General features: G+C 46.2%; 1 protein-coding gene across 3 annotated transcripts in view; it reads left to right on the forward strand.

Moving 5' to 3' along the window:
• The window catches only part of gng12b (guanine nucleotide binding protein (G protein), gamma 12b), a 69,435-nt gene that overhangs the window by 38,968 nt on the left and 9,614 nt on the right, over window positions 1–20,853 (forward strand). The window contains exon 2 of one of the 3 annotated variants that reach the window (XM_071345981.1): window positions 14,288–14,544. The exons of 1 other annotated variant lie outside the window; for it this stretch is intronic. Coding sequence is in view for 1 of the 2 variants with exons in the window: in XM_071345979.1 (XP_071202080.1) it covers window positions 20,525–20,538 (14 nt within the window). In the remaining variant the exon portion in view is untranslated. Of the gene's footprint in view, window positions 1–14,287; window positions 14,545–20,431; window positions 20,539–20,853 lie in introns of those variants that run through there. One more of the 3 variants, XM_071345979.1, reaches the window with a different exon arrangement.

The following is a 20,853-nucleotide window of genomic DNA, read 5'->3' on the forward strand; positions in this document are numbered from 1 at the left end:
GTCAAGACCGAGAACGGGAGGGGGTGAGGGTTCCGAGACCAAGTCAAAACCGAGAACGGGAGGGGGTGAGGGTTCCGAGACCAAGTCAAGACCGAGAACGGGAGGGGGTGAGGTGTCCGAGACCAGGTCAAGACCGAGAACGGGAGGGGGTGAGGGGTTCGAGACCAAGTCAAGACCGAGAACAGGAGGGGGTGAGGGGTTCGAGACCAAGTCAAGACCGTTATTGTACTTGTGTCAAATTGCCACCATAATAAAAGTTCAAAATGTCCAGTATTTCTGTGTTCATATTTCAGAAGAACATATGGATTCTTTAGACATTCAGAATGGTGAAAAAATGTTGAGGTCAAATAGAGAGACACTCTACAAATGATCACTACCCCGAACAGGTCTATAATAGATACAAATACAAAATATGTTCCAACTTCCCCTGGTCTCCCCTTACTAATAGTAAGTGCTCAACTTTCAAACAATTTCCACCACTCTTCCCTACCAGCGAATCAAGGAAATTCTGACCAGCACGACAAAGTAACGAAATGACAGTAATATTACGAGTAAAGTAGGAAGTCCAGGTTTCTATAGGCGATAAGATATTACTTAGTCATGAAAGGAGTGTGGATATGGCAAACGCGGTTTTATGCGCTGACTGAATGGGAGCTGATAATCCTACGTTTTTATTACGAAATTATTAAGAAATTACGAGTCCTCATTGTCCAAGACTGAGTAAAATGGAGTAAATTGGATCCAACACTACACAAGACCAAGACACTCAATATGTGGTCTTGAGACCGGACTCGAGTACTACAATACTGTCCTACCGTACAAAAGAAAATGTAAATTCTTACTTCCCCGCAATCTCTATCTGTCTCCAACACGAGGCACTGCATGCTTTTTTCTCTCATATAGCCTTTCCTATGATCTTGTGCACATACAGCTGTAGGAGACTGGGTCAAATTAGGATCCTACAGCTGTAAAGGGCACTAGTTTTTGTGGGAATCGTTCTCTGTCTGTCTGTGTCTGTCTGTCTGTCTGTCTGTCTGTCTGTCTGTCTGTCTGTCTGTTTATCTTTCTCTCTCTCTTTATCTTTCTCTCTCTCTCTCTCTCTCTCTCTCTCTCTCCCTCTACGTGTAACCTGATACTCTCCGTCTCACTGGGAGAAAAGGGATATTGGCCCACCCGGTTCAGTTTGAGGAACTGTTTTGTTTTCAGTTTGCTCGAGTCATGCGATGATTTCCAAGAAACTAAATGAAAAATGCTTGGCCATGATCCATGTGATATTGAAGTCAACGACAAGGTTCAGACTGATCTGCACAACATCCTCACTTCATACAGTGCATTCGGAAAGTATTCAGACCCCTTAACCTTTTCCACATTTTGTTACGTTACAGCTTTATTCTAAAATGGATGACGTTGTTTTCATAAATCTACACACAATACCACACAATGACAAAGCAAAAACAGGTTTTTAGAAAAAGTTGAGCAAATTTATAAAACATTTCAAACTGAAATATCACATTTACATAAGTATTCAGACCCTTTACTCAGTACTTTGATGAAGCTCCTTTGGCAGCGATTACAGCCTTGAGTCTACTTGGGTATGACGCTACAAGCTTGGCACACCTGTATTTGGGGAGTTTCTCAGATTTTTCTCTGCAGATCCTCTCAAGCTCTGTCAGGTTGGATGGGGAGCATCGCTGCACAGCTATTTTCAGGTCTCCGAGAGATGTTCCATCTGGTTCAAGTATGGGCTCTGGCTGGGCCACTCAAGGACATTCAGAGACTTGTCCCGAAGCCACTCCTGCGTTGTCTTGGCTGTGTGCTTAGGGTTGTTGTCCTGTTGAAAGGTGGACCTTCGACCCAGTCTGAGGTTCTGAGCGCTCTGGAACAGGTTTTCATCAAGAATTTCAATGTACTTTGCTCCATCTATCTTTCCCTCAATCCTGACTAGTCTCACTAGTTTAGCATTTTCATTATGGGGTATTGTGTGTAGATTGATGAGATTTTTTATTTATTTTAATACATTTTAGAATAAAGCTGTAACAAAACAAAATGTGGAAAAAATTTATGGATCTGAATACTTTCCGAATGCACTGTATAATAGGCCTGATTTCTAACTTGAGATCTGTGCACATATCTAGTTTTTGCACAAATATTCCATTGACATCAATACATGATTTAGGTGATCATCGGAGTTAAGTGCACACATCTATGTACATATACAGATCTTCAGATAGTCCCGAAGACCACAGAATGTTGAAAAGATGACCATCAGTAAATTAGGAACATATTTAGCAGCTTCATATGAATGGTGTCATTGAATGTACAGTATATGGAATAGGAAGGCAGGCAGTTTTCCTATACAGCTCTTTATTCTGCATGTGAGCATCTTGTCCACACTGACTCTCACATACAGTATTCCAAGTTTAGCACGTTGCACAGAAATAGCTGTATAAAATAACTGTAAATAGTCTGTATTTTTTGTCTCTTTTATTCATGACTATTTTGTTTTCCCCATGTTGCTTAACTGAATATCAGTGAGTATCATAATACACTGTGTACAAAACATTAAGAACACCTGCTCTTTCCATGACAGACTGACCAGGTGAATCGGGTGAAATCTATGATCCCTTAAATCCACTTCAATCATTGTAGATGAAGGGGAGGAGACATGTTAAAGAAGGATTTTTAAGCCTTGAGACAATTGAGACATGGGTTGTGTATATGTGCCATTCAGAGGGTCAACGGGCAAGACAAAAGATTGAAGTGCCTTTGAATGGGGTATGGTAGAAGGTGCCAGGCGCACTGGTGTGAGTGTGTCAAGAACTGCAACGCTGCTGGGTTTTTCACGCTCAACAGTTTCCCGTATGTATCAAAAATTGACCACCACCCAAAGGACATCCCGCTAACTAGACACAACTGTGGGAAGCATTGGAGTCAACATGGGCCAGCATCCCTGTGGAACGCGTTCGACACCATGTAGAGTCCATGCTCCGACTAATTGAGGCTGTTCTGAGGGCAAACGGTGTGCAACTCAATATTAGGAAGGTGTTCCTAATGTTTTGTACACTCCGTGTACCGTGCATATGTTTGAGTGCATGCACTGCGGTGTATACAGCATCAAACTTTGTCCTTTGTGTGAATGTTTGTGTAAGTTGTAAGCAGGGCTAGAGGTGAGTGCAGTGAGTAATTCTGCAGGATTTCAGGGTGCAGTCAGTCAGGTGGCTTCCAAGAAGAGAGAAGTCATGCTGGCCTGTTATGAGAACAACAGTTCCTTCCTCTTACCCTCCCAACAGAGAGAGGGGGGGGGGGCAGAAAGAGAGAGTGGAGGGAGAGAGAAGGTAAGGAGAGAGAGAAAGAGAGACAGACGGAGAGAAAGAGAGAGCAAGCGTCCATCCTCTGCTCTAAAGTCCACTCTGGGGGAGGAGGATGGGTGGCATTCCAGTCAGTGAGGGCAGCCTGTTTTGTTATTCTCTACCCCTCCCTCCCCTTTTTACTTCTGTCTTCTGTTAGCAGTGATATAGAATCAGTCAGGTGGTAGGCCTTGTGAGAATCTCTCTTTCCACAGTGGCATGATAGGGAATGGTATCGTGCATCCCCACCAACCCCCATCCTTTTCCCAGAGTGCTACTGATGATGCCATGATTAGACCATCCTCATTCTCATTCCAGACTTTCACATTCCCTCCAAATAAGGAAAGAATGTTCCAGTGCCAACTGTTTTAAAGTCTTAACTTGGGTCTACCACACTAATCTTTACTTCCTCACTCAGGTGTAACCTGTAAAAGAAAAGATACTTTAGGACCAGAAAATATGTTATTCCTATGCCTGGAGTAGCTGTGTATTAGTGCATACTGTGTACTGTCTGTTGTGTTGTAGCCTGGCAACCAGAGACTTTGTGAGCTGCACATTTGACCTGTGTCCCAGTGTGGAATCAGATCTGAAGTATTTTACAGTGCATTAGGAAAGTATTCAGACCCCTTGACTTTTTCCACATTTTGTTACGTTACAGCCTTATTCTAAAATGTATTCAATAGTTTTTTACTCTCCATCAATCTACACACAATAGCGCATTATGACAAAGCAAAAACTGGTTTTTAGAAATTTTTGCAAATGTATAAAAAATAAAAACTATCACATTTACATAAGTATTCAGACCCTTTACTCAGTACTTTGATGAAGCTCCTTTGGCAGCGATTACAGCCTTGAGTCTTCTTGGGTATGACGCTACAAGCTTGGCACACCTGTATTTGGGGAGTTTCTCAGATTCTTCTCTGCAGATCCTCTCAAGCTCTGTCAGGTTGGATGTGGAGCATCGCTGCACAGCTATTTTCAGATCTCTCCAGAGAGATGTTCCATCTGGTTCAAGTATGGGCTCTGGCTGGGCCACTCAAGGACATTCAGAGACTTGTCTCGAAGCCTTGGCTGTGTGGTTAGAGTCGGAAGGTAAACCCTCGCCCCAGTCTGAGGTCTTGAGCACTCTGGAGCAGGTTTTCATCAAGGATCTCTCTGTACTTTGCTCCGTTCATCTTTCCCTCGATCCTGACTAGTCTCCCAGTCCCTGCCACTGACAAACATCCCCACAGCATGATGCTGCCACCACCATGCTTCACCATAGAAGATGGTGCCAGGTTTCCTCCAGAAGTGACACTTGGTATTCAGGCCAAATATTTAAATCTTGGTTTCATCAGACCAGATAATCTTGTTTCTTATGGTCTGAATCCTTTAGGTGCCTTTTGGCAAACTCCAAGCGGGCTGTCATGTGCCTTTTTACTGAGGAGTGGCTTCTGTCTGGCCTCTCTACCACAAAGGCCTGATTGGTGGAGTGCTGCAGAGATGGTTGTCCTTCTGGAAGGATCTCTCATCTCCATAGAGGAACTCTGGAGTTTTGTCAGAGTGACCATCGGGTTCTTGTTCACCTCCCTGACCAAGGCCCTTCTCCCTCGGTTGCTCAGTTTGGCCAGCTCAAGGAAGATTCTTGGTGGTTCCAAACTTCTTCCATTTAAGAATGATGAGGCCACTGTGTTCTTGGGGACCTTCAATGCTGCAGACATTTTTTAGTACCCTTCATCAGATCTGTGCCACAACACAATCCTGTCTCGGAGCTCTGCGGATAATTCCTTTGACCTCATGGCTTGGTTTTTGCTCTGACATGCACTGTCAACTGTGGGACCTTATATAGATAGGTGTGTGCCTTTCCAAATAATTTGCAATCAGTTGAATTTACCACAGGTGGACTCCAATCAAGTTGTAGAAACATCTCAAGGATGATTAATGAAAACAAGTTGCACCTGTGCATTAGTGCATTCTCATCTGCCACGCTGATCCTCAATACGGGGGCGCCTCAGGGGTGCGTGCTCTGTCCCCTCCTGTACTCCCTGTTCACCCATGACTGCATGGCCAAGCACGACTCCCAACACCATCATTAAGTTTGGTGACGCCATAACAGTGGTAGGCCTGATCACAAACAACGATGAGACAGCCTAAAAGGAGGACCAAGCACACCCCCATTCTCATCGACAGGGCTGTAGTGGAGCAGGTGAGAGCCTCAAGTTCCTTGGTGTCCACATCACCAATGAACTATCATGGTCCAAACACACCAATACAGTTATGAAGAGGGCACGGCAGCACATATTCCCCCTCACGAGACTGAAAAGATTTAGCATGGGTCCTCAGATCCTCAAAAAGCTATACAGCTGCACCATCGAGAACATCCTGACTGGTTGCATCACTGCCTGGTATGGCAACTGCTCGGCCTCCGGAAGCACGGCACTACAGAGGGTAGTGCGTACGGCCAAGTACATCACTGCCATCCAGGACCTCTATACCAGGCGGTGTCAGAGGAGGGTCCTAAAAATGTCCAAAGGGTCCAGCCACCCTAGTCAAAGACTGTTCTCTCTGCTACCGCACGGCAGCACGTGCACTTCTTAACAGCTTCTAACCTCAAGCCATAAATCATAAGTCTCCTGAACAGCTAATCAAATGGCTACACGGATTGTGGTGCAGCCCCTCCCGTTGTCAAAGCTGGAGACCTTTATGTCTTCAAGACACCACTACTAAAACCAGTCAAACCATGGACACAGATTACACTCAAACAATGCACACACACACACACACACACACACACACACACACACACACACACACACACACACACACACACACACACACACACACACACACACACACACACACACACACACACAAATAATCCCCCAAAATCTTAATCAAAGCATTATTGCACAATGTACAACATGTGCAAAGCAATCCAAACTTATCACATGCCATTTCTGCTCAAACCGTGCACCTCCTGTACTTTGAGCTGACTGTTTTACTGCCATAAGAGGGAGTCCACCTGCAATGTTGTTTTTATGGAGCATGTTGTTGTATCTAAATTCATACCATGGCATTGTTGAATACTTGTTTATGATTGGCTTGAAGGGCATTCTAAGGTGTGTATTATTTCCCTATAACGCACGGTATATTTGCACGGTAGAATTCAATGGCTATAGTTCATTCTTACACCTTCTATGTTTGAGCTGCTTTTGAAAGCAAAGGTCGAATTGAAAACATTACTGGCATTGATAAATTAGATTTTCATACTGTCAGATTAGGACTAATGTTTGGTTAACTAAACTAGCAAGTTTGTTTGTTTATTATTAGAATTATAGCCATGGCATAAAAGGGATAATCAACTCGGGGCTCTATGCATTCTCTGGAAAATAATACAACTCCATGGAAGTTCATTATTTTCCATAGAACGCATAGCACCTCGTTGATTGTCCCTTACATATCTTTGAACAGGTTCTTCTTGAACTTGTACTCATTATCACTTTAATGAGTTTGTGTTTTCTCTAAACTATTAATTGCATGTGCGTCATCAAATCTGCATGATTCATCTTGTTTGTGCACTGTGCGTCTGTTTGTTTCACTGTTTCACTCTTACAAAAGGTCCTTTAAAACATACTTTACTGTTTCAGCCTTACAAAAGGTCCTTTAAAACATACTTTACTGTTTCACTCTCTTTACAAATGTATTTTCTCTTGTGCCATATACCATCATAAAAAGTAGCATCATATAAGACAATGTTCTTGTGCTAACAATTTACAGTAACTTTACGTTTCATTTTTACAACTAAATGAGTTACGGCCCAGTTAGTACTGTATATAGTCATGTTGATCGGACTTACAGCATTTGACAGATAACAGAAAGAACACTGAGCATGCATGTTATATGATAGATAAGAGACTGAAAAAATGTGTGTGTGTGTAGTTGTCATCCTCAGAATGCCCATATTCCATTCCAAAAGGCCAAATGATGTGTCATCAACAATGGCCCCACCTCAGCCTGCTGGCAGTGGATGTATACCAATTGGCACCCTATTCCCTATATAGTGCACTACTTCTGTTAGCATATTTACATAAGTAGTCAGACCCTTTACTCAGTACTTTGTTGATGCACCTTTGGCAGAGATGTTCGATTCGGGTTCAAGTCAGAGGAAAGCCCCAAAAATTGTCAGAGACTCCAGTCACCCAAGTCATAGACTGTTCTCTCTCTCTATTGTCTGTTTTCTCTGCTACCGCACGGCAAGCGGTGCCGGAGCGCCAAGTCTAGGACCAAAATGCTCCTTAACAACTTCTACCCCCAAGCCATAAGACTGCTAAACAATTAATCAAATGACCACCAGACTATTTACATTGACACCCTCCCCCCTCTCTATTTGTTTTGTACGCTGCTGCTACTTGCTGTTTATTATCTATGCATAATCACTTTCAAGTTCCTTGGTGTCCACATCAGGCCTCATTAACATCGACGGGACTGTAGTAGAGCGGGTCGAGAGTTTCAAGTTCCTTGGTGTCCACACCACCAACAATCTATCATGGTCCAAACACAACAAGACAGTCGTGAAGAGGGCACGACAACACCTATTCTCCCTCAGGAGACTGAAAAGATTTGGCATGGGTCCCCATATCCTCAAAAAGTTCTACAGCTGCACCATCGAAAGCATCCTGACCGGTTGCATCACCGCCTGGTGTGGCAACTGCTCGGCATCCGACCGTAAGGCGCTACAGAGGGTAGTGCGTATGGCCCAATACATCACTGGGGCCAAGCTTCCTGCCATCCAGGACCTATATACTAAGCGGTGTCAGAGGACGGCCCCAAAAATTGTCAAAGACTCCAGTCACCCAAGTCATAGACTGTTCTCTCTGCTACTGCACGGCAAGCAGTACTGGAGCGCCAAGTCTAGGACTAAAAGACTCCTTAACAGCTTCTACCCCCAAGCCATATGACTGCTGAACAATTAATCAAAGGGCCACCCGAAAAATGTACATTGACCCCCCCCCCCCCTTTTGTTTTTACACTGCTGCTACTCGCTGTTTATTATCTATGCATAGTCACTTTACCCCTACCTCCATGTACAAACCTGTATCCCCGCACATTGACTCTGTACCGGTACCCCCTGTTCTTTTATTTTGTAACTTTTTATAATTTTAAACTTTTTTGTTTATTTGGTAAATATTTTCTTAACTCTTTCTTGAACTGCACTGTTGGTTAAGGGCTTGTAAGTAAGCGTTTCATGGTAAGGTCTACAATTGTTGTATTTGGCGGATGTGACAAATAAAGTTTCATTTGATTTGAAGTCCGGGCCCTGGCTGGGCCACTCAAGGATATTCAGAGACTTGTCCCGAAGCCACTCCTGCGTTGTCTTGGCTGTGTGCTTAGGGTCGTTGTCCTGTTGGAAGGTGAACCTTTGCCCCAGTCTGAGGTCCCGAGGGACCTTATATAGACAGGTGTGTGCCTTTCCAAATCATGTCCAATCAATTGAATTTACCACACTTGGACTCCAACTTGTAGAAACATCTCAAGGATGATAAATGGAAACAGGATGCACTTGAGCTCAATTTCATGTCTCATAGCAAAGGGTCTGAATACTTATGTAAATAAGGTATTTCTGTTTTTGTCTAAAAACCTGTTTTTGCTTTGTCATTATGGGGTAGTGTGTATTGATTGAGGAGGATTTTTTATTGTTGATTTAATCCATTTTAGAATACGGCTGTAAAGTAACCAAATGTGGAAACAGTCAAGGGGTCTGAAGACTTTCTGAATGCACTGTATGTGCATGGCGGTCTTGTCTCAGTTAGCATTCAAACTAGTGAGAATGTCCTGTCTGCTCTGCTTTAGATATGAACTCAACAGTACTTCATTTTACACAAGAACTGAAAGTTATATTTTGTTATAATGCTGACAGAATTGTGTAGTTCAGCAAAATAGTCCAATCAAGCTATTAAGAAATAGGTCATATTTATTGCCAGCTGTACTGCACAGCTGGGGGGTTGCATTTATGTGTAGTAGGGTAAGATATGTTCACCATTATAGCATTTATGTGTAGTAGGGTAAGATATGTTCACCATTATAGCATTTATGTGTAGTAGGGTAAGATATGTTCACCATTATAGCATTTATGTGTAGTAGGGTAAGATATGTTCACCATTATAGCATTTATGTGTAGTAGGGTAAGATATGTTCACCATTATAGCATTTATGTGTAGTAGGGTAAGATATGTTCACCATTATAGCATTTATGTGTAGTAGGGTAAGATATGTTCACCATTATAGCATTTATGTGTAGTAGGGTAAGATATGTTCACCATTATAGCATTTATGTGTAGTAGGGTAAGATATGTTCACCATTATAGCATTTATGTGTAGTAGGGTAAGATATGTTCACCATTATAGCATTTATGTGTAGTAGGGTAAGATATGTTCACCATTTATAGCATTTAGGACTGTGAATTAAGTAACTCTCTGGTGCAGCCAATGTGGGAGAAGCAGCACAAGGTAGTCGTATAACAATGAGGGGTTGTGGGCTAGCTGGATTCCTATCCAGTGAGCTACTACTGCAGTCGGGGCCTCTGATCTGTCTAGACACAGGCGAGTCATTGGCTGTCGGTCGTTGAGATCCAACTACTCTAATTCTGCTCTGAAATACAGAACTGCTCCAGGCAACAGGAAGTTGCTTTTGTGTGTGTGTGCGTGTGCATGCGTGTGTGTGCGTGCACACATTTGTGTGTGTGTGGAGGGGGTTCCTCAGCTCATTTCTCAATCCTCTGGGGGATTTAAGCATATGCGGTCAAACTGCTGTAACTTCAAGCCAGCTCTGTGTGCCGTGCGGTCACAGGAGTTTTTCTCAGCTAGGCAGCCCAGGTGGGTTTTACAGTCACCGGTATCAGACCAGTAGTAGACTAGAGGCCTCAGTCCTTTCAACCCTCTTACTCAACAGGAAACAGTGGCCTCCGCCTAGTCTGGTCTGGCAGTGTAGCACACAGTAAGTAGTTACAGTCACTCACTGCCCTGCTTAGCATGGATTTCCTGCTTTCCACTTAATGACCCACATTAGTTATATCACTGTAGGGAAAGGAATGAAACACCACCACCCAGAAGCAGCAGAATATTAGCCTGGTCCCATATCTGTTTGTGCTTTACAGCCAACTCCTAGGGTCGTTGTATGACAGCACAAACAGCTCTGGAACCAGGCTAGCATCACCTCACTGTTTCAGTTGTCTTTCTGATTGAGATACTCACTTATCAAGTTGGAAGAGGTGATAACATCTCATCACACCTACCTCATAATAGAGATGTTACAGAGTTACAGGTTTTGTAAATAGTAAGCTGTCTGCGTGCTTATAGACATTTCGCAAAGTTACATGACTTGAGAAACAGGATACTAGTATTACCCTGGCTTTGAGAGCTTAAGAGGAGTTGGAAGATTTATGAGAGCTGCACCGTGTTCTGTGTCAGTTTGGTGGCAGTTAGTGTGTCATTATTTGCAATAACTACCTGAACAAGAACAAACACAACGTTTCCTTTTGTTACTAACCACCTGAGTTCCTAGACGCTGCCACACACAAAGATGAGCTCTCATCCCTTCCTCAGCCCTCCCCTCGTCAGCCCCCACCCGTCAGCCCTGCCCTCCTCAGCCATCCCCACCTCAGCCCTCCCCTGTTCAGCGTTCCTCAGCCCTCCCTTCCTCAGCCCTCCCCTCCTCAGCCCTCCCCTCGTCACCCCCCCCTCAGCCCTCCCCTCCTCAGCCCTCCCCTCGTCACCCCCCCCTCAGCCCTCCCCTCCTCAGCCCTCCCCTCGTCACCCCCCCCCTCAGCCCTCCCCACCTCAGCCCTCCCCTGTTCAGCGTTCCTCAGCCCTCCCCTGTTCAGCCTTCCTCAGCCCTCCCCTCCTCAGCCCTCCCCTCGTCACCCCCCCCTCAGCCCTCCCCTCCTCAGCCCTCCCCTCGTCACCCCCCCCTCAGCCCTCCCCTGTTCAGCGTTCCTCAGCCCTCCCTTCCTCAGCCCTCCCCTCCTCAGCCCTCCCCTCATCACCCCCCCCAGCGCTCCCCTCCTCAGCCCTCCCCTGTTCAGCGTTCCTCAGCCCTCCCCTCCTCAGCCCTCCCCTCGTCACCCCCCCCTCAGCCCTCCCCTCCCCACCTCAGCCCTCCCCTGTTCAGCGTTCCTCAGCCCTCCCCTCCTCACCCCTCCCCACCTCAGCTCTTCCCTCCTCAGCCCTCCCCTCGTCACCCCCCCCTCAGCCCTCCCCTCCTCAGCCCTCCCCTGTTCAGCGTTCCTCACCCCTCCCCACCTCAGCTCTTCCCTCCTCAGCCCTCCCCTCGTCACCCCCCCCTCAGCCCTCCCCTCCTCAGCCCTCCCCTGTTCAGCGTTCCTCAGCCCTCCCCTCCTCACCCCTCCCCACCTCAGCTCTTCCCTCCTCAGCCCTCCCCTCGTCACCCCCCCCCCTCAGCCCTCCCCACCTCAGCCCTCCCCTGTTCAGCGTTCCTCAGCCCTCCCCTCCTCAGCCCTCCTCAGCCCTCCTCAGCCCTCCCCTGTTCAGCGTTCCTCAGCCCTCCCCTCCTCAGCCCTCCCCTCGTCACCCCCTCCTCAGCCCTCCCCTCGTCACCCCCCCTCAGCCCTCCCCTGTTCAGCGTTCCTCAGCCCTCCCCTCCTCAGCCCTCCCCTCGTCACCCCCCCCTCAGCCCTCCCCTCCCCACCTCAGCCCTCCCCTGTTCAGCGTTCCTCAGCCCTCCCCTCCTCACCCCTCCCCACCTCAGCTCTTCCCTCCTCAGCCCTCCCCTCGTCACCCCCCCCTCAGCCCTCCCCTGTTCAGCGTTCCTCACCCCTCCCCACCTCAGCTCTTCCCTCCTCAGCCCTCCCCTCGTCACCCCCCCCTCAGCCCTCCCCTCCTCAGCCCTCCCCTGTTCAGCGTTCCTCAGCCCTCCCCTCCTCAGCCCTCCCCTCCTCAGCCCTCCTCAGCCCTCCCCTCGTCACCCCCCCGTCAGCCCTCCCCTCGTCACCCCCCCCTCAGCCCTCCCCTGTTCAGCGTTCCTCAGCCCTCCCCTCCTCAGCCCTCCCCTGTTCAGCGTTCCTCAGCCCTCCCCTCCTCAGCCCTCCCCTGTTCAGCGTTCCTCAGCCCTCCCCTCCTCAGCCCTCCCCTCCTCAGCCCTCCCCTCCTCAGCCCTCCCCTGTTCAGCGTTCCTCAGCCCTCCCCTCCTCAGCCCTCCCCTCAGCCCTCCCCTGTTCAGCGTTCCTCAGCCCTCCCCTCCTCAGCCCTCCCCTCCTCAGCCCTCCCCTGTTCAGCGTTCCTCAGCCCTCCCCTCCTCAGCCCTCCCCTCCTCAGCCCTCCCCTCCTCTGCCCTCCCCTCCCCTCCTCTGCCCTCCCCTCCTCAGCCCTCCCCTCCTCAGCCCTCCCCTCCTCAGCCCTCCCCTGTTCAGCGTTCCTCAGCCCTCCCCTCCTCTGCCCTCCCCTCCTCAGCCCTCCCCTCCTCAGCCCTCCCCTCCTCTGCCCTCCCCTCCTCTGCCCTCCCCTCCTCAGCCCTCCCCTCCTCAGCCCTCCCCTCCTCAGCCCTCCCCTCCTCAGCCCTCCCCTCCTCTGCCCTCCCCTCCTCTGCCCTCCCCTCCTCAGCCCTCCCCTCCTCTGCCCTCCCCTCCTCTGCCCTCCCCTCCTCAGCCCTCCCCTCCTCAGCCCTCCCCTCCTCAGCCCTCCCCTCCTCTGCCCTCCCCTCCTCAGCCCTCCCCTCCTCAGCCCTCCCCTCCTCAGCCCTCCCCTCCTCAGCCCTCCCCTACTCAGCCCTCCTCAACACTGGCTCAACCCTCACACTTTTATCTCTCTAAAGCCGACGCCAGAACACATGATAGGGGCAGGTTAACAAAAGGATGAGAGACAGTCAAACGCTTCCCTGCAAGTGGTGTCATTTGGCTGTGATGGATACAATAGATAAGGCATAGCACTGAGGCTTAGTGTTGAGATGTGCCAGAGCAGACAGGGTTGACTAAAAGTTCATGATCTGATCTGTAATGCTCAACCATGCCGAGAGGGTATCACTCGCTCTGCAAGCCAAGCAGCAGTCATACTCTCTGAGCTGAGCCTTTGTTTTCAGGTCATCCTGCATGATGACAGCTAGAATGTTTACAGGTGTTTATGAATTGTAGCTGTTCGGGAAAGTATGCCGAATGACGTTAAAGCAAGTAAGAAACATAGAGGAACACATGAAAATGAATGTCCCTCACCACCACCCTTACCAGCTTGTGAGCTTTTCCATTGCTGGGTAGCAAAGAGAGAGAGAACCTGTTTAATTTGCTTAGCTGTCCTGATTGTTCTAAAGTAAGATAAAGAGCCTCTAATGGACCTGGAGAGAGTGTTGCGTGCGAGGCCCTTTTCATTACGCAGCTTCAAGGTAAATGGACTGCATGCAACAGATTTAGTTTGCATGACACCCCTCCTCCCCGTTCCTCCGCCCTTTCTCCTCCTCTGTGTGTTTGTGTGTGTGTGTGTCTGTGTCTGTGTGTTTGTGCACTGTGTATTAATATTACCAGATGGTGGAGCGTTTCATTGATGTGGCATCTGGTCATACACACTGTGCCAGACAGATTCTCCCTTTGACTACTCTCCAGACAGACACTCTCTCCTTCTCTCTCTCACATGTCACCCTGTTGCCTGCTGAAAGAATAGTGTGCATAGATGATCTCATATTTACTGCTAGGCTACATATGACCCCAGTTTTGTGAAGACACTGATAATGATCGAATGAAAAACAAATATGTTGAATGAAGATAAAATATACAGTATGCTTCCTGAAAGGAAATTATGCACATCAATGTCAATGTGTAAACACACCTGGGATCTTGACTTTTGCTCTTTTGCTTGTCATCCATCTATTGACTGGCTCACAGATGTATTATATGAAGGATAAATACACTTCAAAGCAAGACTTAATCCATGGATGTTGTTCACCTTCCCTCTCACTGCAGGGTGTACATGCGCTGGAAGCCATAGATGGACTGCTGCTGTGTCTTAGGAAATATTACATCAAAGACATCTACTCACAAAGCTTTGATCACTTTCTGACTGATTGGGAATCTGTCTGTTGTGTTGTGTGGGACAGGCCACACACAGCACGACTCTGAATGTGTGACTCTTGGTGAGATACACTACAGAAACTGGAAGACAAGAGAACCTGATTGCCTTCACATGAAGCCCAGGTGGGAAGGAAGAGACGGAGGAAAGGGTGAGAAAAGAGTCTGTGTGAGACATTATTGTTCTGGGTTTAACCTCAGCCGACCACCTAATTCACTACCTCCCTTCACAGAGCTCTGTGGAAGAACATATATCCCCTGTATATAGCCTTGCTACTGTTATTTTATTGTTGCTCTTTAATGATTTTTTATAGATTTTTTACTTCAGATTATTTTAGTAAATACTTTCTTAACACTTATTTTTCTTAAAACTGCATTGTTGGTGACTCAGTGGCTAAGAACCCTTCTATCCGGTTGAGTAGATTGTAAATAAAACACCTTGTTGTCTCCCTAATGGCACCTCACTATTCCCCATTATACAGTCTGAACAACAAATAACTGCACAGTAAATCTGTCATCATCATTATCACTTAGAATCAATATGCCACCTCTTACGGTCAATACTCAAACCTGCTTGACTGTCATTCCTGTTGCATTGCATCTACAGTTCTTCAGAATTCTGAAATGTTCTTGAAATGTCTGCAGATGTGTTCCTTTCATAGCACACAGCAAATTGGCCAGTGTTAACTAGTGTAGATCTTTCAGTTTCTAGTGTTGATTCAATAGTTAAATGAACACTAAAGAGTTCAATTAACATTCAGTGGCATAAAATAACCCCACTGTTGGTGTTGATAACCAGAGTTGAAACAAAACCACACCCATCTTTATTATATTTCCCAGCATGCTCTATTGCAGGTTGATTATTAGAATGATTTGTTTCAATATCTATGTTTTTTATTAATCTTATGTTACTCCAATATAAACATACATTTTTCTAAACTAATCCAATCTGTTAGTAGTTGGACTTGCATCCGTTACTGAAATGGTTATTCCAGTTTAAATACTTTAGTTTATATGTAGTATCATCTTAGTCTTCCCAACCCTGGCAGTCATTCTGAATCCAGGTGGCTGGTGATTATTTTTCTCAAAATGTTGGATATCCCCTCTCTGGCTAGATTCCAATATGAGTTAGACATCACTTTGCAAGCCAGCATACTGTGACTTGCAAGGCATGATGTGGCCTGTAAACCATGCATTTCAGGCCACTGTATTAGGCTAAAACTAGGCCATCAAAATAAGATCTATATGCATTGTAATATGCATTGTATTGTCTTAAAGAATTTAACTTGAATTATTAATGATATATTCACTTAGGATCTCACTTGGCAAAGGCCACAGGACTGAAAATGAATGAATGCAACCACCATGTCTGTCAGTAGCAAACACAGTCTTGGGTGGTATTGGTAACTAAAATATTCACTCGAATGGTACCCTGGGAAATATGCAAATAAGGATCAATACTTTATTTGCATAAAATAAGGTGTTGAGTGTGTGTGGTTCTTCGAAGAACCATCCCATTTAAGGTTCTTCTGAGTGTACTATGTTTGTTTTTCTATGGGTGGTGCTTTTACACTAGATCAGAGAGCCTGTGTCTTTTCCCTGCACGGCTAACTAGCTGCCTGCTCTGTCTCCCAGTCCCAGATAGCATCAGGCTGTCTGAGATTAGCACCCATGAGGGTGCAGTTCAACTTTCCTTTTTTTTTTTTTTACTCCCGGACCCTATTTTTGGTCCCTCCATTTTGCACATCACCCACTGTCAGTCCGGCAGCATCAAGCATCTAGTCGCACTGATAACACGTCTGTATTGTTCCTGTGGGGCTCTAATGTCCCCCGAGCCTTGAGAGCTCATTGTACTATCATTGTAGTATCAGGTTTCAGACACATTTTTAGGCCCAGGCTTAAGGCCAAGCCATCTTGTTGCTAGGCAGTTTAGTAGTGCGGAGGATAGATAAAGGACCTGCTTATTCTCTCATGGTCATTGGCCTACCAGTTAGGGACTGGTTGTCCCATTGGCCTACCAGTTAGGAACTGGCGGTTAGGGACTGTGTAACGGTGGCAGGGTTAGCTTCTGATTCAGTAGTAGTGCAGAGGATAGATAGGCTGATAATAGATGATATGAGATTTGTTCTCACAGCTCAGCCAATTCTCTCTTCCTACAATTATCCCTCAATCTCTGAATATAGCTAGTGTCTATTTCACACAGTGTATTAGCAATAAAGTCATTGATAATATCTATAACAAGTAACCATATTAAAGACCATAGTTTTACCAAAGTAGGTCTTAGGTATCTCAACCGTTGATGTGGTTTATCTGTGTAGTAATGTCCAAAGAGAAGCAGGTAGTGTCATAATTATATACACACCACAGGTCAGAGCTCGTCACACCACAGGTCAGAGCTCGTCACACCACAGGTCAGAGCTCGTCACACCACAGGTCAGAGCTCGTCACACCACAGGTCAGAGCTCGTCATACCACAGGTCAGAGCTCGTCATTCGTTTGACCTCTCAGAAACCTGCTTGTTCTGGTGTAGTGACAACCCACTTGTGTACACACCAGAGTCACACTACAGCAGCCACATTACAGCCACATGAAAGCAGTGCCTCAGTGGTCTCAGAGCAGTATATGAATAGTATCAATGATGCAGTGTGCTGTAGTAGATGGCATTACTAAAGACTCCAATCTGTGGTCCAGAGAGGTGGCTGGGTAGCAGGATGGGATGCTAGCTATGGCATTCCTACAGACAATCCCTGACCCTTGGCTGCCTTTCCTGGACAAGAGAGCAAAGCAGGGAGGTGGTCCTATTGACTGGCTATTATTTGTAAAGTGAGAATCTGTGAATCCCTAGACTTAGTCCCCCCAGCACTTCCGACAGGGGTCGCCCAACTGTGGCTATTTCCTGCCCAGGAACAGAGAGTTATTTCAGGGTACATCAGAGGCCTGGGAAGGACCTCAGTGAGTCAGGACTTATGTCCCAAATGGCACCCTATTTCCTATATACGGTGCACTTCTTTTGACCAGGCCCCATAGGGCTCTAAATAGGGAATAGGGCCCTGGGCAAAAGCAGTTTACTATATAGGGAATAGGGTGCCATAGAGCCATAGGGCTCTGGTCAAAAGTAGTGCACTAAATATGGAATAGGGTGCCGTTTGGGAAACAACCAGGCGGTTCCTAGAGGAAAGCCAATCAGCACGGCTGGTGTCAAACTTACTTTTTTTAACTTTTTACTCCTACTGAAGCATTAGCAAGACTATGGACAACAGCTTTCAGTATCAAAGCCACAGGGAAACGCCACTGCCAACCCAGACGTGTATGTGTGGTCTGGTGGTGGTAGGCACCTCTGCTGCCAGCTTAGCTGTGCCAAGTGGGCCTCTTACAGTATCCTTGTGGACCATGTTCTTAGGTGGTCTGATCAGGTGTGGAGGGTCTATCCGGTATAAATCCTATGAACCCCTGGTCGTGACCATCTAAAAACAGATGCACAATGAAACCCAGCTGTTTCACAGAATGACTCGAAAACTACGTTCCAAATGACACCCTAGTCCCTATTTAGTGCACTACGTTTGACCAAGGGCCATATGGTTCTGGTTAAAAGTAGTGCACTACATAGGGTATAGGGTGGCATTTTAGGCACTCACTAATACTGCACATACTAATACTCTTCTGTACTTTCTTTAAGTAGATATAAGATATGATTAGATTTGAAGCCTCTACAGTTCCTTTTAGTCTGACTTTGGTATTGCCTACAGCATTAACCTGATCCATACATCTAGCCTCCTTTACTATGACATCACTGAGAGGTCAGACAAAATAAAGGTCAAGACAAAGTAGCACCAACTGAACACACTTCATTGAGTTGACTAGACAAAAGCTAGTTGTTAGTGTTGCACACAGTGGCACTCAGCCCATTGACCCTCAAGCACCTCCTCTTTATGGTCCAAGCCCTAGCTGCTAGCGTCACGTTCAGTCTGGTGCAGACATTAGTTAGACACTGGGTTAGTAGCCCTTGTCTGACCCAGCCCTCCGATTATGGCCTTCTTCCTGTGTTCACTCTACCATCGCCTGGTCAGTGTAGTGTTCTGGCTGTGTTTTAAAACCCACTGTTGCGCAAATAACAGAGATATGCACATTAAACCACTCCTGTGTCTAGCCAAGCCAAGCACACAAAAGGCACTGAGGCAGACATGAGGTTGAAGGGCTCTTGAAGTGTCTCAGAGCATTGTATGATGAATTAATTCAAGGAAAGCTGTGGTGTGTAAGAGGATGAAGTGTCTTTGATTATTTCAAGATCCTCACGTGAAGGAAAGAGTGTTGAGACTGTGGTTGAGACGGTTGAGAAGTGTTTATTTGTCAGGATACTTTGTTTCTATTCCTATACTTACTCCTTGTGGTACTAAATCTTTATGTTCCTGTCTGTTTGGGTGACTAACCACCTCTGCAGCTCTCTCCTCTTCCGCTTTCTTCTATTTTTAAAACCGGAACATATTTAATAATTTATACTTCAGAGGGGAATTGAACTGGTTGTCTGGCTGGGGATACATCTTCCTGTGAATGAAGGAGGGAGGAAGGGAAAGGAAGGGAAGGAGGAGAGGAAAGGAGTGGGTTGGTAGGGTGATTAGAGAGATGTATGCTTCCGAGGGAGGTCTCTCCATCCAGTTTGTACTCAGCTGCGCTGTGGCTGGCTGCAGATTACTTTGTTCCATTTCAGCTTCCTTCCGTGCGTCTTCCTCCTCCATAAACCTCTCAGCCATTGTAATAGAAGTGCGATCACATATTGATGACCTCAATACGAAGGTTATTGTTGATGCTTCTCAAATGACCTGCATGGTGTGTGTGCGGGCGTGCCAGAGTGTGTGTGTGCGTGCAGTCAGTCTGGATCCACATGTTCCAAGGTGAGCGTGAAACCTGGCAGACTGGTCGCTCTTCTTTAAACAGTCCCAGCACCCGGGCAGTCTCTTTCTTACTACATACTGTACAGACCCCCTACAGCCCTGTCCTCTCAGGCAATTTCTTTATTGCTATGGACCAATTAGTGTTGTCACGATACCAGAATTTTTACTTTGATACCGATACCAGGTTTAGTATCATAATACTCGATACCGTCACGATACTTGATTCCAAAACGATACTACAACAAAAAAAGAACCCATATTAGCCAAAGTCACCAAATGGCACTTGATCCAGACAGATAAACTCAGCTACTGGTCTGTTCAATCGTTGGGCATCTTTTGAGTTCAATACCATTACATTTGAACATTTGTATGTCTTTTTTTTTTTTTGACAACCATGGATGCATTAATGAATCAATTATACAATCATACAATCAATTTGTTTTTACCAATCTAACAACAAAACAACATAATGGTATTCATTTATTTAATAGGTAAAGATATTGATAAACTGAGTAAATCAAGATGTAGCATAGGTCTTTTCACAATACAGGTGAATGCATATTATTCACTAGGAGTGTGTGCATTGAGTATTGAGCTTGTTTTATCTGATTTCATGGGGCCACATTTAGGATCTATTTCAATGGCTACTGCTAGGAGAACATATTATTTCATTGTACTGATCAACAAAATTGATCACCGTGTGCTAACTAGCAAGCTATTACACGGTGTCGCTAACTAACAAGCTAGCTAGTTATCTAACACACGGTGTCGCTCCCCTGCCTCCCACATACCGGAGTAGCTAGCGGGAGGCGGGGAGACCGGTAGACAGTATCCTTTGCCCTTGCATGTCGGGCACTGTTTTTCCGCAGTTCTCTTAACGAATGTGAGGGCAGGTGTTCGGCAGGCAAGAGCGAAGGACACTGTCTACCGGTGTTGCCCCTGCCTCCCACTAGCTAGTAAGGAGGACTCCAGTACATAGGAGGCGGGGGCGATAATGCTTGTATTTTCCTTTTGACCCACATTCAAAAGTGTAACACAAGCATGAAGATGTCATGATCGAGGGGGGGCATTTATGCAGGAACCAATGGGATGCTCGAGGGGGGATGTTTATGAAGGAACCAATGGGATGCTCAAGGGTGTTCCTGTATGCCCACATACAGGAACACCCCGAATTGCAGCCCGCAATCACACACTATTGGATTCTACTGGAAACCAGACTGGAAGCGTGGGAGTGAAGAAGTGAATGAGTTTTTGGTGGTGAGGGAGATGAAGTGAATTAACAAAGTTTTTTGTGACAATCAATCAGCTTTGAAATCAGCATATTTTGCAGTATGGTTTGCACAAACAAAGCTAGGGTAGTGAATTGATGTTGCTTCAGCTGTAAGCTAGCAAGGAACATTAGCCTACAATTAAAACCGGAAGCTACCGGTATCGTCTTGCATTGTTCTAGCCTGTATGGACATTGTTTTGTGAACAGTTTCAACACTTCTACATGCCGTGTTGCATTATTGAAGTGTGTTAATTTCTGTGCAGCATGAGTGGGGAGCTAACAATGCAGCCCAGACAGCTCTA

This window comes from Salvelinus alpinus, chromosome 16 (assembly GCF_045679555.1).
Source record: "Salvelinus alpinus chromosome 16, SLU_Salpinus.1, whole genome shotgun sequence".
Taxonomy (NCBI): Eukaryota; Metazoa; Chordata; class Actinopteri; order Salmoniformes; family Salmonidae; genus Salvelinus; species Salvelinus alpinus.